Raw genomic sequence first — 16,903 nt, 5'->3', positions numbered from 1 at the left:
TCAAACCGTGCATGCACGCACTCGGGTCTGTCACCTTCACTGATATCTGTCCTGTTTACATCATGCGGCGATGACAATAAGAGTATAAGGTAAACGTAATGTAAAGAAGTAAAACGTGGGTGACATTTTAAACCACGGTGCTATTTCCCGTGATACCGCGCGAAACGCAGAGACGAGGGGAGATTATAAGGATTTATGTTGACGTTGAGGGATTAGTGGTCAAGGGGAAATAGACCCAGGATGAAATAGGCAAAGCTTTGGCATTGATGTCAGCACTGTAGTTTGAAGAAGCGTGTAAAGCATTCTGCAGGGAAAGGTGAGAAAGTTAGTAGCGGTAGACGCTGCAGGCTGTTCGCGGTTACGCGCTCCTTGCAACTGCAGCGACAGAAAACAAACGCGCAGGCCCTTACTTGGTCGTATTTAGTCTTGTATAGGTTTTACATTACGTATAGGCTGCTTCGGTCAGTGGAAAGCCCATTGAAAATATACGCGTGTAAAGGTAATTTAATTCATGAGGCTCTGCCTCTGTGCGTAACGTACAATTTCAGCTGCTGAAATATTGTTTGATGTGTGACATTCAAATACCTCATGCAGATGTTGTTTGTAATAAATCATCAAACCCAGTAATGCACACATTGTTGACTCTCCCTAATCCCAAACTTTCTCTTTCTCTTTGCCTCTCTCTAGCCATGAGTCAGTTTCGGGCGTTAGCGGGTGTGCTGAGGGGTGGGTGTGTTGGAGGGAGTCAGTGGCTGCGATGGTGTGGAGGTGTCCCGGCCAGGCGCTGGGTTGATCCTAGGAGAGGCTGCTCCTCCGGCGCCGTGCCTGTTCCCTCCGCGGTGGCCAGCAGCTCCAGCTATGTGGAGGAGATGTACTTTGCCTGGCTGGAGGATCATACAAACGTCCACGAGGTAACAGAGTGCAACATGTGCCATATCTTCCCACATTACAGAATAAGAGATGACAATTTAAAATTGAATGTGTTTTTGCCCATGAATGGACATTTTTAGAGGGAACAATGTCCAGCACACCGAGTTGGGTGGGAGTGGGTATAGCAGCTACGTTACCATAAACTGCTGTTGCCATTGTTGGTCTTGAAAAGGGCACTTATTAAATATGCACTGTAAAATAGAGGCTACTGCTGCAATGTCTCGGATTCCTGTCCAGCGTTTCTGTGTCCTGTCATTCTCCAACATAGCAGTCAGTAAGCAGCAGGGATACTCCTGCTCCGTGTTTGCGATGGACCTGCTTGCCTCTGCTGGATCTGTCTTTCTGTGTGTTCTAGTCTTGGGACACCTTCTTCCGTAACATCCAGGCCTCCAGTCCGTCTGGCGAGGCGGGTGAGAGACGCCCTTCCGCTCTGCTGCAGGGCCGAGCGCTGTCCCACTCACCAGACATGGCACAGAAAGTGGTGGAGGACCACCTGGCCGTGCACAGCCTCATTAGAGCCTACCAGGTACTCCACACTCACCCGGCCCAGCTGTGACACACACACACACACACACACACACACACACACACACACACAGCACATCAGCTATCAGTTTGTATAATGTACATTTATGTTTACAAATTAAAAGATTGATCACATATCTCATGGGCATCTGTTTAAATCGTAATGCAGTGTCTGTGTACAGAATTAAGATGTCATCTACCTCGAGCCACAACTGGCTGACTATTTGTTTCTCCGACGTGTGTGTGAAAAATGAATCAAACAAAATCCACTCGACTTGCCTAAACAGATGCATCTGGCAATGAAAGCTGTTTATACTGTGTGTCCTTTTATTAAAAGGAATATACAATTTGTTTGTCCCTGCACGGGGTTATGCAAATTGCAAGATTACCTCTAACCTACTTACCCTTGCTGCTTTTTGAAAACTGGAAATATCAAAGAGATTACTTAAACAAAACAGGAGGTAACATTTCCCCTCGACCTCAAATTAATTCGAAGAAGTATCTGAGGGATTTATTAAATTCTGTCTTTTGGCAAAGGCGTCACTTTTATTCCCAGTTGGATACAATCCTAGTGTGTGTGTGTGTGTGTGTGTGTGTGTGTGTGTGTGTGTGTGTGTGTGTGTGTGTGTGTGTGTGCGCACTACATGGACATAAAAGCACTCCCATGGGGCTCTTTTCTCAGAAAGGCTGACCTATAACTGAGTGTTAGCTTATTCTCCAGCTGTTCACACTCGGCATCATGATGTCAGCCCCTTACTGAATCTTATTCTTTCCTACCTGTCACTTTCTCTTTTCTTTACCTGATTCTCCTCAACTCTTCTTTTCTCTCTCCTCCTTCACATCTCTCTATGTAGATTCGTGGTCACCATGTTGCCCAGTTAGACCCTCTGGGAATCCTGGAGGCTGACTTGGACTCCTTTGTTCCCTCTGACCTGATCACTACCATCGATAAATTAGGTGAGCCTCACAACACCAGCAATCATACCAGAGACATCCAGATCACAAAAGCCTACCATAAATCTAAGTTGTGAATAAAAGAAGATTTTCATCATGTCTTGAGTAGATTATCTTCATAGTTTTTCATTTACTCAAGTAGTTTCATAACCGTAAGTTGTATCATTTGAAAAATACACTTCACAGTTTCTGTGTTAGACTTTGTGCGGATATTGTATAGAACTCCCTATTTTATCCCCCATTCCTAACTAACGGCATATAGAGATAACCCACAGGCGGTAAATGTGCTAATTAGATTCCTACTATAGAAGTCTTTCCTTCTAATTACCTCAGGATACTTGTTGTACTTACGTATTTCAGTCATAAGCATATTATTCTCATTTGCGGGTTTACTTCAAAAGCTTAATTTGCCTTATAATGAAAATATCTGGATTTAAATGTTTCCTCCACTTAATTACGATAAAACATTTTATCCCATTGAGGGTTTGTACAGTACATACATGTGCATTTATACACACATTATACACACCCAGGGTTGCATAACTCATCATCAGACACTAGAGTGTAAGTGGTATTTCAGTATAAAAGGCCCCATCACGTTTCCCCGCCAAGTCTGTATACTGGCTGGTCAGCCTAATGCTGTCATTAATCTCAGGCCAAGCTCTTGTCATTCTCCATTTCATTTAGCGGACTGAGGATCGGTGGATGCGGGACGGCCACTGAAAGCAATCGAAGTCTACAGTAATAGCTAGTAAAGAGGAGAGAGAGAGAGAGAGAGAGAGAGAGAGAGAGAGAGAGAGAGAGAGAGAGAGAGAGAGAGAGATTGTTTCTGTTGGCTGCTGTTATCAGTGATCAGTGTGTGTCAGGACATAGCGTTGCATTCTGTATTGTTACCAGGGCTATAGCTCCCTAATGAAAGCTAATGACAGCCTCCGTGGCCCCTTATTTGGTCAGCTGATTGTACAAGAGTCTATTCTTGGCCCCCTTTGTCTTTGCTGTGTTCCTAATATGATTTGCACCTGTCTCCTCTTATGTTGCCTGCGATCTTGAGCTTGACCAGCTCTCTCAGGTGGGCTTTGTCAGCACTGAAACTTATGTGGGTCCTCTGATACTGGTGCTGTATCTCCATAGGTCCTGCTATTGTACTGTCTATAAACACGTCCTGGAAGTTCTTTTTATTTCATAACCAAGCTATATTTCTTTTTGGCAAGACTTGGAATACATGTTTGTCCTGTCTCAAAAGTCTTTAGCAAACCTATGTTTCACATGGTGTTATCGTAGGTTTCTACAGTCTTGATGAGTCTGACTTGGATAGAAGCTTTCAACTTCCCCCCACCACCTTCATTGGAGGAGCAGACAACACTCTTCCTCTTAAAGAGATCATACGCAGACTAGAGGTATTGTATTTGTTTTCATACATACACGTGTTAATGATGGGGGGAAAGCTGTACAACTGTATCATTTGTTATCTCTTCTTTTTCAGGCATCGTACTGTGGTCACATAGGAGTTGAATTCATGTTCATTAACAACGTGGACCAGTGTCAGTGGATTCGTCAGAAATTTGAGACTCCGGGAATCATGCAGTTCACTGATGCTGAGAAGAGGACTTTGCTTGCCCGTCTGATCAGATCCACACGGTCAGCAGTGAATAAACATCTACTGACTTACACTTTGATGACAGCACTATACCTCACTTTTAGTTATAGCTCACGTCAGAGCCTCACATAACATTAACACAACTCTTGCACATACATATATTTGGAGAGATAAACACCCTATTCTTCATGTGAGCTAATTTTCATCTTTGATGAATGATCTCAGGAGTTACTGGAGTTTCCTAGAAGTGATCTGTCTACTGTTAATGTGTATACACTTCTTATTGTATTCTTGCTTGTACTATGCTGTTGCAGAGTTATCATTCATATTAACATGCACACACACACACACACACACACACACACACACACACACACACACACACACACACTGTTTCTGCAATACATAAGTTAAATTCTTGAGTACAAGTTCTCTAAACCATCACAGTTTTGTTCTCATAATAATTGTCTGTACAGAGCTTTAGTTACCATCAATACCAGTCAGTAGTAGTGTAATCTGTATCATCAGTTGTGCAGAAAAACATCCATGAACCCTACATCTGAACATTTTTTATGTCCAGCTTTGAGGACTTCCTGGCCAGAAAGTGGTCATCAGAGAAACGTTTTGGTCTGGAGGGCTGTGAAGTGCTCATCCCTGCCCTTAAAACCATGATTGACAAGTCGAGCGCTGCTGGCATCGACAGCGTGATCATGGGAATGCCTCATCGGTACTGTGTAGAACACATTTCCTCACATCTTAGCTCAATCTGTGCATACAGCTGATTCGTGTCCTTCCATATTTGATATAGGGGTCGACTGAATGTCTTGGCCAACGTGATCCGTAAGGACCTGGATCAAATCTTCTGTCAGTTTGACCCCAAGTTGGAGGCTGCTGATGAGGTGAGGGAACAGTGTGGAAAAGTATCAGAGGAATGCATTCTGGAGATGCTTTCTTTCATAACCGTTCTCTACACCTGTAGGGGTCAGGTGATGTTAAATACCACCTTGGGATGTACCACGAAAGGATTAACCGTGAGACGGACAAGAACATCACTCTGTCACTCATGGCGAACCCCTCCCACCTGGAGGCAGTGGATCCAGTGGTTCAGGGCAAGGCCAAAGCTGAGCAGTTCTACAGAGGAGACACTCAGGGAAAGAAGGTAACTCTTATGATACATGGTGGCTTATTTCCTGTTTGGTGCTGTAAATGTAGATTTCCATTAGCGATACGTTGTGCTACTCTGTCCTGTTAAGTCTATGATGTCCCTTTTACAGGTGATGTCCATCTTGATTCATGGCGATGCTGCTTTTGCTGGACAAGGAGTTGTGTATGAGACTTTCCACCTGAGTGAGCTCCCCTCCTACACCACACATGGTACAATCCATGTGGTGGTCAACAACCAGGTATTGGAGTGTTTGGTGTCATGGGACCTGATACATTTACCAATTACCAGAATGCATATATTTTGTAATGTACTCACATGTTATGGCAGTCATTCTAATACTAATGACATCACTGTTACTACTAGATCTTTATCTTTTTCTGCAACTATTAATAATTGGGGCTGGACAATAATTCACTATTGTCTGTCAACTGAAGGTGTAATCATATCGTTTTATTGATTCATACAAATATGTTGTTTAAATTAATTATACCACGAAAACTCTTAAGTAAAAACTAACAAAATGAGCTGTTAAATATTTTGTTTTAGACATATTAACAATGTTGGTCATAACACATACACGTATTTTGTTGTACTGAACATTATTTCATTACATGTGCATGTGGCTCTAAATGATGTCAAATTTGGCGTGTGATTGTTGCCTCTCAGATTGGCTTCACCACAGACCCTCGAGTGGCCCGCTCCTCTCCCTACCCCACCGATGTGGCTCGGGTTGTCAATGCACCCATCTTCCATGTGAATGCCGATGACCCCGAGGCTGTCATGTATGTGTGTCGGGTGGCTGCAGAGTGGAGGAGCACCTTCAACAAGGATGTGGTCATTGACCTGGTTAGTCACAGCCAAGTCTTAAGGTCTCCCTTGAAAAAGAGATTTTTAATCTCAATGGGACTCTCCTGGTTAAATAAAGGTTTAAATAAAAAATTAAATAAAAATGGATTATCAGGAAACACACTTAGACATGATTCCTGCATGTGTATTTACAGGTTTGTTACAGGCGGTTTGGCCATAATGAGATGGACGAGCCCATGTTCACCCAACCGCTGATGTACAAACAGATCCGTCGGCAGCAGCATGTGCTGAAAAAGTACTCCGACAGGCTCATTGCGGAGGGAGTGGTGACACTGCAGGAATTTGAGGTTTGTGATCTAATGCTGTTTGCTCTTGTTAAATATACTGTATATTGGTCGCCGTTACTGTATACTGTTTTATTTGGTATCACCATCCGCTGGACTAAGTGCATTAAATCACGCTCAGATATTACCCTAGCCTTCGAGTAAATATGTTGCGCCAGCAGTGCTATATTTGAGTTTCAATTTACTGCCTCAGTTCAATCACCGAGCCTCACAATCCCTCACATAGAGAATATATTGCTCAATGAAGTTGAAATACACCTCAGATTCTTGTGCCATTCAATGGAATTGCTCAGGCTCTTCATCCAAAACAGAAACTTTGATTGTAACATCCATTCTGAACATTTTTTTTTTAAACCACGATGTCAGAGAAATACTTCCTGGCTTTTGATGGACATTGTTTTCTGTTGTGTGGCCTGCTATTTGGACTCATCTGAAATATAGCAAGGCAGAACCATTACTGCCGGTGGAGACTTCTCTCCTCTAATATTTCTCTCTCTCTCGTGTTCTCTTTCTTTCTGTCTCATTTACACACAGTGTTGGTTAGCTGTAGTCCTTTAATTGAAGTAATTAAACTGTGCATCACTTAATATGTGGCGTTTGGCATTGGTTGCAGGAAGAAGTTGCCAAATATGACAAGATATGTGAGGAGGCATACACAAGCTCCAAGGATGAAAAGATCTTACACATTCGACACTGGCTCGACTCCCCCTGGCCAGGTAAATTGTTTCTTTGCAATCCAGTAATTCAAGTTGAGAAAAAAAATCTTTTGATTGACTCCCTTTTCTGTGGATACTTTCTGTTCCTGCTGGAGTGAAGCTGTCTCACTCTCTTTCTCTCTCTGTAGATTTCTTCACAGCTGAGGGAGAGCCCAGGAGCATGAGCTGTGTCCCCACAGGACTGGATGAGGAGGTCCTGCAGCACATTGGCCAGACAGCCAGCTCAGTGCCTCTGGAAGACTTTAAGATCCATGCTGGTGAGTTTAGTACCTTTGTGCTGGTAAAAAATAGAGCAGACAGACTATCTGATGACAGTAGTCCTACTGATATGCTGTGCTAGAAATCTACACAATGACAGAAGAGCACACATTTCTGCAGGATAAGTGATACATGCTGCTGAATGATCAAAATCCTTAAAACACTTAAACCTCAGTGCCACGATTACTTCATTCATTGTCTGCAGGGATGATATCAAGTCAATTAAAGGAGTTCACCTGTAAACACATCCTTTCCTAACAGCAGGTGTTTAGCCTGCAGAGCTGATTTGGCGCACACTATAACTATTAAGCCTGCCACAAGGGTTTTTAATGTTATTTACGACACAGTGCGTCAGTCCATTGCGTTTTACGCTCGCTTCCCCAGTGCTCTCCTAAGAAATCCCTCGGTTTCATTTTTGTTCATCTGTCTGTCTCTGTGTGTGTGTGTGTGTGTGTGTGTGTGTGTGTGTGTGTGTGTGTGTGTGTGTGTGTGTGTGTTCTCTCCAGGTGTGTCTCGTATCCTGCGTGGCCGAGCTGACCTGGTAAAGAATCGGCAGATGGACTGGGCTCTAGGAGAGTACATGGCCTTTGGTTCCCTTCTCAAAGATGGCGTTCATGTACGACTCAGTGGGCAGGATGTAGAGCGGGGCACCTTTAGGTGAGTCCATGTCAACCCAACTGAAAACTCAATATTGCCTCTACAAGGATCTATATTAATCATTTTTTTTAAACATCTGTGCCTTCTTGTGTCTATAGTACTATATGGGACACTAGGAAGAGCCCTATCTGCCACCACAGTATAGTAATGAGTAAGTGTAGTCAGTGAGTAAACAGAGCATTTTACGAATATTGATTTTTACCGTGTTCATTTTTATAGCTTGAGAGTCCTTCTGAAGTCATTCAGCGAGTCTCATCACTAGCTGAATGAACTCACTTACTGGGTCACACGTTAGCTTTGTCTTTACCTTACAAGACTTGTTGATAATTGGTGCTAAACAAATTTAGAGCTAAGTCATATCGAGATGAAATTGAATTACCTTTTTATAATTCAACAAAGGTGTTGTCTGGAGCACATTGGTAGCCGAATGATTACAGCACATGACGCAATTTAAGCGCATCGTCATTTTGATTCTGGCCTCGGGACCTTTGTTGCATGTCACAACTCCCCTCACCCCCTCTCTTCCCCATTTTTACGCTATCATCTTTAAATTAAAGGCGAAAATGGAAAAACAATAATCTAAAAAATCAAACTAAAAAAGTGTTGCCCAAAATGAATAAAAGGAGTTGTTTACTCATGTTTTTTTACACAACACTGGATTGTTTTTGGAAAATATGTTTAACACCGAGATAATGATTTCAACTAACCACCCAGCCTAACAATGACTTGAATTGATATTGCCCCAAATGTATTGTTTTGAAATAAAATCATTTATTGAGTATTTTGGGGCCAGCCTGCCTGACCGGACATTAAGGGTAAAGGACAGTCACCTAGAAATAATGAATTAAGTAATTGGGGGGGGGGGGGCTGACAGACAGAAGACGAAGACGTCAGCACAGTCTCCTGGGAACTATGAGGCCCACGTGGTGTTGTCATGGTATGGAGGGACGATTGACACATGAACAAAACCAGCTCCCCCTTTCACTGTGCCTGTCTCATCTGTCCCCTATCATTTCTCCACCAGCCCATCTTCACTGACACCACCCCCCCTCATCCCCCCTCTCTCTCGGCTCACAGCAACATACATCAAACTAACTAACCAGAGGCTACAGGGCTTTTTCTCCTGCCTCGCATTTACCACTGACATCTACTTCTTCCCATCCGCTGTCCCCTCCAGCAGGGTAATTTGCCAGGCTGACAAAAATGACAGCAGTCAAATACTCCACTCTTCATCTCCGTATCACCTGTTGTTCATTTAAATCCTCTTCCGTGTGAGAGTCCACATTGTGTGATTTGTTTTCTTTCTCATTGAACTTCAGGTATACTTTACCCCTCTTACTGCTTTTTTCCCCACCTACACTTTTTTTCATCTTCCACTACTCTGTTTCCCTTCACAGTTCTCAGGAGCTGAGCATATTGGCATGTTACAGTCGAGTGGGTCTGTTTGCATTTCTGTGATGTACGTAACAGCGTGCACTAATGGATTCTGTCGTCGTGTTTGGGTGGGTTGCGTGCGCCGTGCACCCCTTTCCCTGACTAATGGGGCCCCCAGGCAGAGGAAGTGTGTGTGTTTTTGTGTTTGTGAAAGAAGGAAAGAAAGAAGAGAGGAGTGGGCACACAGTTTATGAGGCAATCCCAGAGAAAGACCTCATTCTCGTGAGGGTTTTGGTTCCTCTTTGGATTGCATGCAAGTGGTTCGAGAAAATGAAACGTGAAATTATGTGCGTTACCTCAATTAATGCTGGATGCTCTCGATTTTGTTCGTTCATTAAAAGATTTCTTGAACAGAAAGTGTATGTACGAATGTGGATCAAGGATCAAACACAACAATTATGCAGTACATAATATGCCTTCATTAGTCCATAATTATGGGTGATATTATTCAGAGGACTCAAATCATGAATATCTAGTCTTCAAGGTGGTAATATATCATGTTCAAGATAATAATCAATAGATTTTGCTTATTTCCTGCAGTTCTTCCGCCTGGCCGTTACATAACCTTTCGCACTGTGTGTGTGTGTGTGTGTGTGTGTGTGTGTGTGTGTGTGTGAATGTGTGAATGTGTGATTGTGTGATTGTGTGTGTAGATGTCATTAAAGTGATGTTAAAGGGGTGTAAGTGATTGTCTGATCGTGCTGGTTTTGAAGGCTGATTCTTGCAGTGGGAGCGAGTGGACTGCTAGAGTTTGTTAACACTTGGTTCTTTGCTCCCATCAACTCCTGTACAACTCCTCATACTGACTGAAGATGAGGAGAGAGGAGGGCACTCTTCATGGAGTGCCTTTATGTGCAGTGTGTGTGTGTGTGTGTGTGTGTGTGTGTGTGTGTGTGTGTGTGTGTGTGTGTGTGTGCACCCTGCATCTCCTACGTTAAGAACCTTTTTAAGAAATCCTTTCACCCTGTTGTTTTCACCATCGTCATTAAAGACCGCATAAGAGTCCTGAAAATCTTTTGTGGCAATATTGGACTGCTGTTATAAATACTACACTATGTTTTTGTCCTCTAAATACTAGTGGTGAAATTATTTATTAAAGCAATAATTATAACCATCAAGTAAAACATAAAAAAATAAACATGTTTTACCTTTTATAGACTAAACAATTTATACATTTTTGGTAAAAAGAAAAATACATATTTGAATCAATTATAAAAAAGTGTTTCAGCTCTGAAATTCGTTTTCTATACAACATATGTCACAGCCTGTTAAATTGACTTGTGTGGTTGTTTTTCTTTATATCCAACTTCTAATCAAATTCAAATCTCAGCTAAATGTGACGGTAATGTCTTTCTATTGGTCAGTCAGTCAACTTTGATCTGAGCTGAAATATCTCAACAACTTGTCAAGGTCCCCAAACGATAAATCCAAATGACCTTTGTGTTAATGTTTGCATGCTATCACACTTAACTAAGATGGTTAACTCTGTAAACATTGTAACTGCTGACAGTTAGCTTGTTCATTGTAAGCACGTTAGCTCAAGCCACAGAGCATAGCATGGCTGTAATACTGTTTCTTTATGCCTGTTTCAGTCCTTCCTGTCTCTGCCTCCCTTATGTTTTGCAGCCACCGTCATCATGTTCTGCATGACCAAGAGGTGGACAAACGTATCTGTGTTCCCATGAATCACCTGTGGGCCGACCAGGCTCCTTACACTGTCTGCAACAGCTCTTTATCAGAGTACGGAGTGCTGGGTAAGCCAGACAGCATGCTTTAGTTCATATGTCATTTTTTGTAGCTCCATATAATGATGCCTGTGACTCCAGGTTTTGAGCTTGGCTTCGCCATGGCGAGTCCGAATGCTCTGATCCTCTGGGAGGCCCAGTTTGGAGACTTTCACAACACAGCCCAGTGTATCATTGACCAGTTCATCAGCCCGGGTCAAGCCAAGTGGGTCCGCAACAATGGTATTGTCCTACTGCTGCCACATGGGATGGAGGGAATGGTGAGAAGGGAAAATAAAGTAGTCTATATGATGTCATTCTGTAGTATTTACAGATGAATTTGGATATTTCTGGAATACATGTTTTCCATGTGTTATATGCTGTTCTTCTCTTCTGTCCTCAGGGCCCAGAACATTCATCCGCTCGACCTGAACGTTTCCTGCAGATGAGCAAAGATGATCCCGATCACTTCCCTGTATGTTCACATGTGCAATTTACATTATGGTTACCAATTTGAGTAACATCATTACCTAATGCAAAAGCTCTAAGCCACCACACAGTGACCTGCAATAGCTTCCTCTTTTATTGGCTATGCTGATGTCATGACCACTTAAGTGATGGCTTAAGTGATGATTGCCAATTTCTCTAGAGCTGAAAAGTCTCTTCATTATGGCCTCCAAAGAGTTGGTACTCAGCAGTAACTCATGTCCCAAGGGTGCACTGGTATTCCATTCAAGGAGGGAACCACAGCGGGCTGTATCAGCAAAAGCTTACCAGATTCATCTTCAAATGGGATATTGATCAAACTATTAGTGGGAGCACACAAATGGATTAACATTCACTGTCCTGTGTGTGTGTGTGTGTGTGTGTGTATGTGTGTATGTGTGTGTGTGTGTGTGTGTGTGTGTGTGTGTGTGTGTGTGTGTGTGTGTGTGTGTGTGTGTGTGTGTGTGAGAGAGAGAGAGATACAGTACACTGATGCACTCATGCACTGCATCTCTTGCCAAATTATGAGAAAAAAACATGGCTGCAACCAACACGACAACTCTGTAATTCAGAAACTCTACATTTAGTTAAATTTCTGTTTTCAGAATCAATAACCTTTATAATGCCTTTGTAATTATTTTTTTCTTTTTAAGGAATTCAATGGAGATTTTGAGGTCCAGCAGCTGTATGACTGTAACTGGATTGTGGTAAACTGCTCAAAGCCTGCTAATTACTGTCATGTGCTCAGACGGCAGATTCTGCTACCTTTCAGAAAACCGGTAAAGTGTAACATCATCTTTACTATATTTTACGTGTGTCTTAATTAGCTCCAGTTTGTGCTTGTTTTGTAATTATTGAATTTACATTTGAAATTCAGCATATATTGAAGTCACACACATACAGTAAGCCTACTACCATATCAAGTCCAGATGGCCATTTGACAAGACTATATATAAAAGGCAATTCCTTATTTCCTTGCTGACATACAAAAAAAGCAGTTTGCTTTGTATTTATCTTTGTATTTATCTTTGTATTTATCATGTCTGTTATTGGAATGAAATCAGAGTCTCAAATATGAAAACATAAGAGGCACAAACTGGGGTTATGTCCTTTTCACATCTGTTCATTGCTTACTATGTTATGATACAATACTATATCAAAAAGGATCTCTGTTTTCAGAAATATGCAGAACCTGATTTGAACCTCTAAAGTAGAGCTAGTTTGGGTATAAAGTTTTGGGACGTAAAGCATTTCTCCTTTTGTGTATATGCACAGCTCTTTTTTCAGTCTCTCACAGTTTTCAGCCACAGTGAATGTCTTAACTGATCCCCTGTTGCACATAAATGCAATGCTTTGCGAAGCATGAGAAAATTACTTCCTGAGCAAATTAGTGAGGGGGCCAATAGGGGATAATATTGTTTGTTTTTTATGAAAAACTCTGGATTTGGTCGACTGAGCACAAAGGGTTTTATTTACTTGATTGTTAAAGAAATGTTTTGTTTTCCCAATGCTGATGTTGCGTGCTATATGGTGGCAGCAAATTAGCGTGAAAAGAGATAAAAAACTTTTTTTCTCTTGAGTTTTTTCAAAGCGTGCAAAAAAGATACGGATGATAGAATCAATCTGCTGTTTGTTATTGACGGAAACTTTTTCCTTTTTTTTCCACAGCTGATCATTTTCACTCCAAAGTCTCTGCTGAGGCACCCTGATGCAAGGTCCAGTTTTGATGAGTTCGCTGAAGGTGGAGTTTTACTTTGTCACAGTAAAATGTGACGTAAAAATCTGTCATAAATGTTGGTGGACTGGATTGGTGTAACATCATATTCGATGTCTGCAGGCACTAAATTCAAAAGGTTGATTCCAGACGAGGGCCTTGCGAGTCAAAACCCATATCAAGTGAAGAGGGTGATTTTCTGTACAGGCAAAGTCTACTATGAACTGGCCAAAGAGAGGAAACAGCACAAATTGGAGCGGGACATCGCCATCATCAGACTTGAACAGGTGTTTAATCTCTCAGCGCATGCCATGCACTGAATTTTGAAATAAGAGTGATAGAATGTCGTCATTTCCTCTTCTACTTATTCTTCGACCTCCCCCCTCAGATCTCTCCATTCCCGTTTGACCTGGTCAGAGTAGAGGCAGAGAAATACACCAATGCTGAGCTGGTCTGGTGTCAGGAGGAGCACAAGAACATGGGTTACTATGATTACGTCCGGCCACGTTTACTCACAGTGGTGGCCAACAGGAGGCCAGTTTGGTAAGGGTTTATGTTCACTTGTCATCTGATTTGTTCATGACAGAGGTAAATTGGAAGAATCAAGTGACAAACCTTCAATGTTTTATTTCAGGTATGTGGGACGGGACCCTGCAGCTGCTCCTGCGACAGGAAACAAGTCCACCCACCTGAATGAGCTGAAGAGGTTCATGGACACAGCGTTCAACCTGAGCGCCTTCCATGGGAAGGACTTGTAACTGAGAACTGGAGCGAGAAACAGACTGGAGGTGCAGTTCCATCTCCAACCATTATGATCTATTTATTAAGTCTTAAATTAAGTGCAAATTGGCACGCTTTTATCTCTTTTAGCTTTGTGACAATCTGGAGCATAGTGTTTTTAGTAAATATAAATAATAATAATAATAGTAATAATTTCAACCCGTAATAATCTCATGGGAAAGAAACATCGACAGTGCTAACTGACCTATTCCTGGATCAGACGGCATAACATTTATGTTTATTGAGATGCTCTCTATGTCAGATTTAGTAAGCGATCATTGTTCAAACCCAATCAATAATAGGTTGCAGTCTTTCACGACCTGCAACAACTATGATGTGAAAATCATCATGAAGCACAACATAAAATTGGACGGACAAGTCTTTCCAGGGGCCTCGCGAGTATCCCAAACACTGATAGAACGACAAATTATTGTGCTCTGACCATGTCCCATGCAAGTAAAATCAAGTCGTTCTGATTAGTGTAGCCTCAAATAACCCTTTATCACCATTTGTCCTTTTACCCTCAGTTTGGATAAGGGACACTCCACACAAAACACCTCATCTGTCATCGGCCATTTACAGTCCGATTACATGTAGTCTGGATCTGCACTTTATTCAATGAACACTACTCAGCGCAGGACCTTTACTATATGAGGGCTTATATGTGTGTATGCACCACAAAGCCTTGTCTAAAGAGATCCAGACACAAAGACTTTCAGCCTCTCAACCGTGCTACAACACCTTCATTTCAAAATAAAATAAAATATAGCACAAACATCAAATAAAAGTCACATAATTGTCACCCAGTTGTGTGGTGAAGTAGCAACAATACCCTCTTTGTACCCCTAATAACGTACCAAAATTAAGATTTGTGACAATCACGGTTATTGGAGTAGCTTTAGTACTGTATTGCCGCCATGCTGAATACTAGTATATGATAGTAGTATAGATTTGTATTTGTATTGATTTTTGTAGATGAGTAATAGAAGCGATAAGACGCACACAAAACACCAACTGGTGTAATTAAAAACAATGAATGTGAAATACATATCACAGGTATGAAGACTGTTTTGAAATTTAACACATCAGTAGGTTTAGTGCCTGTATTTGCTTTGGCTACCTTAGCTGTAAGTGAAGGAGTGTGTATTTATTGTCACACCTCACTTCACCAGGAGACGTGAGCCAGCTGGCACAGCGACTTGCAGCCATGTTTTCTATTGAGGACATAAGGTTCAGCTTCCTCTTTGGAGGCTGAGGGATGCGCACACATAAATACAGCAAAGCTTTGGATGCTTTCAGAGCAATATTGATGCTTGGTTGTCACGTTAAAATCCCCAGGTATTAGTTACCACTATGCTTAGAAATGTTATGCTTCCTGTTTAGCTACACTGTAGCTTACCTTTTTTCACTTTCAGCTGGGAGATTTAACCATAAGCCATGCACCGATGTCATTTTACATATCTAATTATTTTAAAGACGGATTATGTGTGTTAGTTTTTTAATGAAAAAAAGATGTCCACATATTGTCGTGGGCATTAAGAGATATGCAATAAACTATATTTAAGATGAATAACCTGCTTGGTCATGATTTTTGGTTGCAGATGATGCTTGACAGTGTAAAATAGTTTAAAGCGAGAATTTATACATTCTTTTTTTTTTGATATATACAATTTAGCTGTTTTGCTGCTACAGACTTACTGTAGGCTACTTGGTCCAGAACATATCAGACCAGTCTTGTGTCAGCAAGTTTTGCTGTGTGACCGACAGAGTCAGTTTGCAGGCTGTATGACTCTGCTGTAGTTGTACTACTGTTATATTCTATTACTGTGTTATTGTTTTCATTTACTGTTATTCCATACAGTAGTTGTTCAGAAAAAGTGTATGTACACAGCAGGGCAGAAATCTGTTAGCGGCATCATGTATGTACAGTGTCACTTCCCAAAGTTGTCATTTAGTAAAGTGAACACAATGGACTACATATGGCATATTCATTATTTGCTCAGAAATCAGCCTGTAAACATATGCTGTAATTATACAATCAGGTTTTCTGTGTGTCAGTTAGTTTGTTATAATAAACATAATTTAGGAATAAAAAAATGAAATAAACATAACACTGGAATATGCAATGGGTGACACAGGCCCCTCTAAAAAAAAGACTGGCCCACAAGATTAGTTATAGTAATGCAGTGATAATAATAATAATAATTTAAAAAAACACCAATAAATGCATTTATACACAAATTATATATATATATATAATTTCTGTTATCTTCAGTAAGCGTTCTCCACAGCAGTAACAGCCTCTTTGCAAACTGGGTCCAGTTTTCCATCTCCACCTACAGAGAAAAAGCATGAACAGATTTTCAGACGATGACTGCGTCACACAGTGACATCACGTTGACGTAACACGTAATCTCCGCTTTCGGTCGAAGGTCAAAGCTAACCAAACTCACCAAACTCCAGCTGCTTTACATTACAGCTGAAGACGATTTCCCCGTTGACCACGAGCTCCACCATGTTCCACTCGCGCGTGTTTTCCAAGGCGCATTGGTGCCCGCGCGATCTCAGAGCGGCTGCAGACATATTGGACGGACACTGTTTGAAGTCACCTAAAACAGTCAAGACAGACACAACATTCTGGTATCCGTATTGGACTAGCAAAGAAACATACCCAGAAGACCCTGGAGGCGGAAGTTCCTGTGTTCTACTACTCCATTGGATTCATAAGGTCCATTGCAGAGAGTCACCCTCGCGTTTTTCGGCATTGTTTGTTGTGCTCACCTCACCTGGGTAACTGTCACACACAATGCAA

General features: G+C 41.7%; 2 protein-coding genes across 2 annotated transcripts; one reads left to right on the top strand and one right to left on the bottom strand.

Annotated features, from left to right (window-relative positions):
- The first annotated feature begins 34 nt into the window (after positions 1–34).
- On the top strand, positions 35–15,628 carry ogdhl (oxoglutarate dehydrogenase L). The gene is made up of 23 exons (XM_068721854.1): positions 35–89; positions 688–911; positions 1,286–1,456; positions 2,310–2,412; positions 3,691–3,806; positions 3,893–4,047; positions 4,587–4,733; positions 4,815–4,905; positions 4,986–5,165; positions 5,281–5,409; positions 5,838–6,017; positions 6,173–6,325; positions 6,936–7,038; positions 7,167–7,295; positions 7,803–7,953; positions 11,014–11,141; positions 11,214–11,392; positions 11,515–11,586; positions 12,251–12,376; positions 13,266–13,338; positions 13,435–13,598; positions 13,700–13,854; positions 13,946–15,628. The coding sequence occupies exons 2-23, from the start codon at positions 690–692 to the stop codon at positions 14,067–14,069; spliced, it is 3,051 nt and encodes a 1,016-aa protein (XP_068577955.1). The 5' UTR covers positions 35–89; positions 688–689; the 3' UTR covers positions 14,070–15,628.
- A 734-nt stretch (positions 15,629–16,362) lies between these two features.
- On the bottom strand, positions 16,363–16,856 carry cunh10orf53 (chromosome unknown C10orf53 homolog). Its single transcript, XM_068717481.1, has 3 exons — positions 16,763–16,856; positions 16,545–16,664; positions 16,363–16,427 (listed from the first exon to the last, which is right to left on the bottom strand). The coding sequence occupies exons 1-3, from the start codon at positions 16,854–16,856 to the stop codon at positions 16,363–16,365; spliced, it is 279 nt and encodes a 92-aa protein (XP_068573582.1).
- Between the last annotated feature and the right edge of the window lie 47 nt (positions 16,857–16,903).

Source organism: Cebidichthys violaceus, unplaced genomic scaffold, assembly GCF_023349555.1.
Source record: "Cebidichthys violaceus isolate CVI_PGR_0920_01 unplaced genomic scaffold, fCebVio1.0.p SCAF_10, whole genome shotgun sequence".
Classification (NCBI taxonomy): domain Eukaryota; kingdom Metazoa; phylum Chordata; class Actinopteri; order Perciformes; family Stichaeidae; genus Cebidichthys; species Cebidichthys violaceus.
The sequence above is the reverse complement of the archived record's forward strand: the minus strand, read 5'-3'. Positions and strand labels throughout refer to the sequence as shown.

Excerpts from the sequence above, each read along its gene's own strand:
- cunh10orf53 (XM_068717481.1), bottom strand. The coding sequence starts at position 16,856 with ATGCCGAAAAACGCGAGGGTGACTCTCTGCAATGGACCTTATGAATCC. Across the intron at positions 16,665-16,762 it reads CCGCCTCCAGGGTCTTCTGG|CCGCTCTGAGATCGCGCGGG; the intron begins GTATGTTTCTTT and ends ATATGTCTGCAG. Across the intron at positions 16,428-16,544 it reads TGTAAAGCAGCTGGAGTTTG|GTGGAGATGGAAAACTGGAC; the intron begins GTGAGTTTGGTT and ends TTTTCTCTGTAG.
- ogdhl (XM_068721854.1), top strand. The coding sequence starts at position 690 with ATGAGTCAGTTTCGGGCGTTAGCGGGTGTGCTGAGGGGTGGGTGTGTT. Across the intron at positions 4,734-4,814 it reads ATCATGGGAATGCCTCATCG|GGGTCGACTGAATGTCTTGG; the intron begins GTACTGTGTAGA and ends TATTTGATATAG. Across the intron at positions 6,018-6,172 it reads AGGATGTGGTCATTGACCTG|GTTTGTTACAGGCGGTTTGG; the intron begins GTTAGTCACAGC and ends GTGTATTTACAG.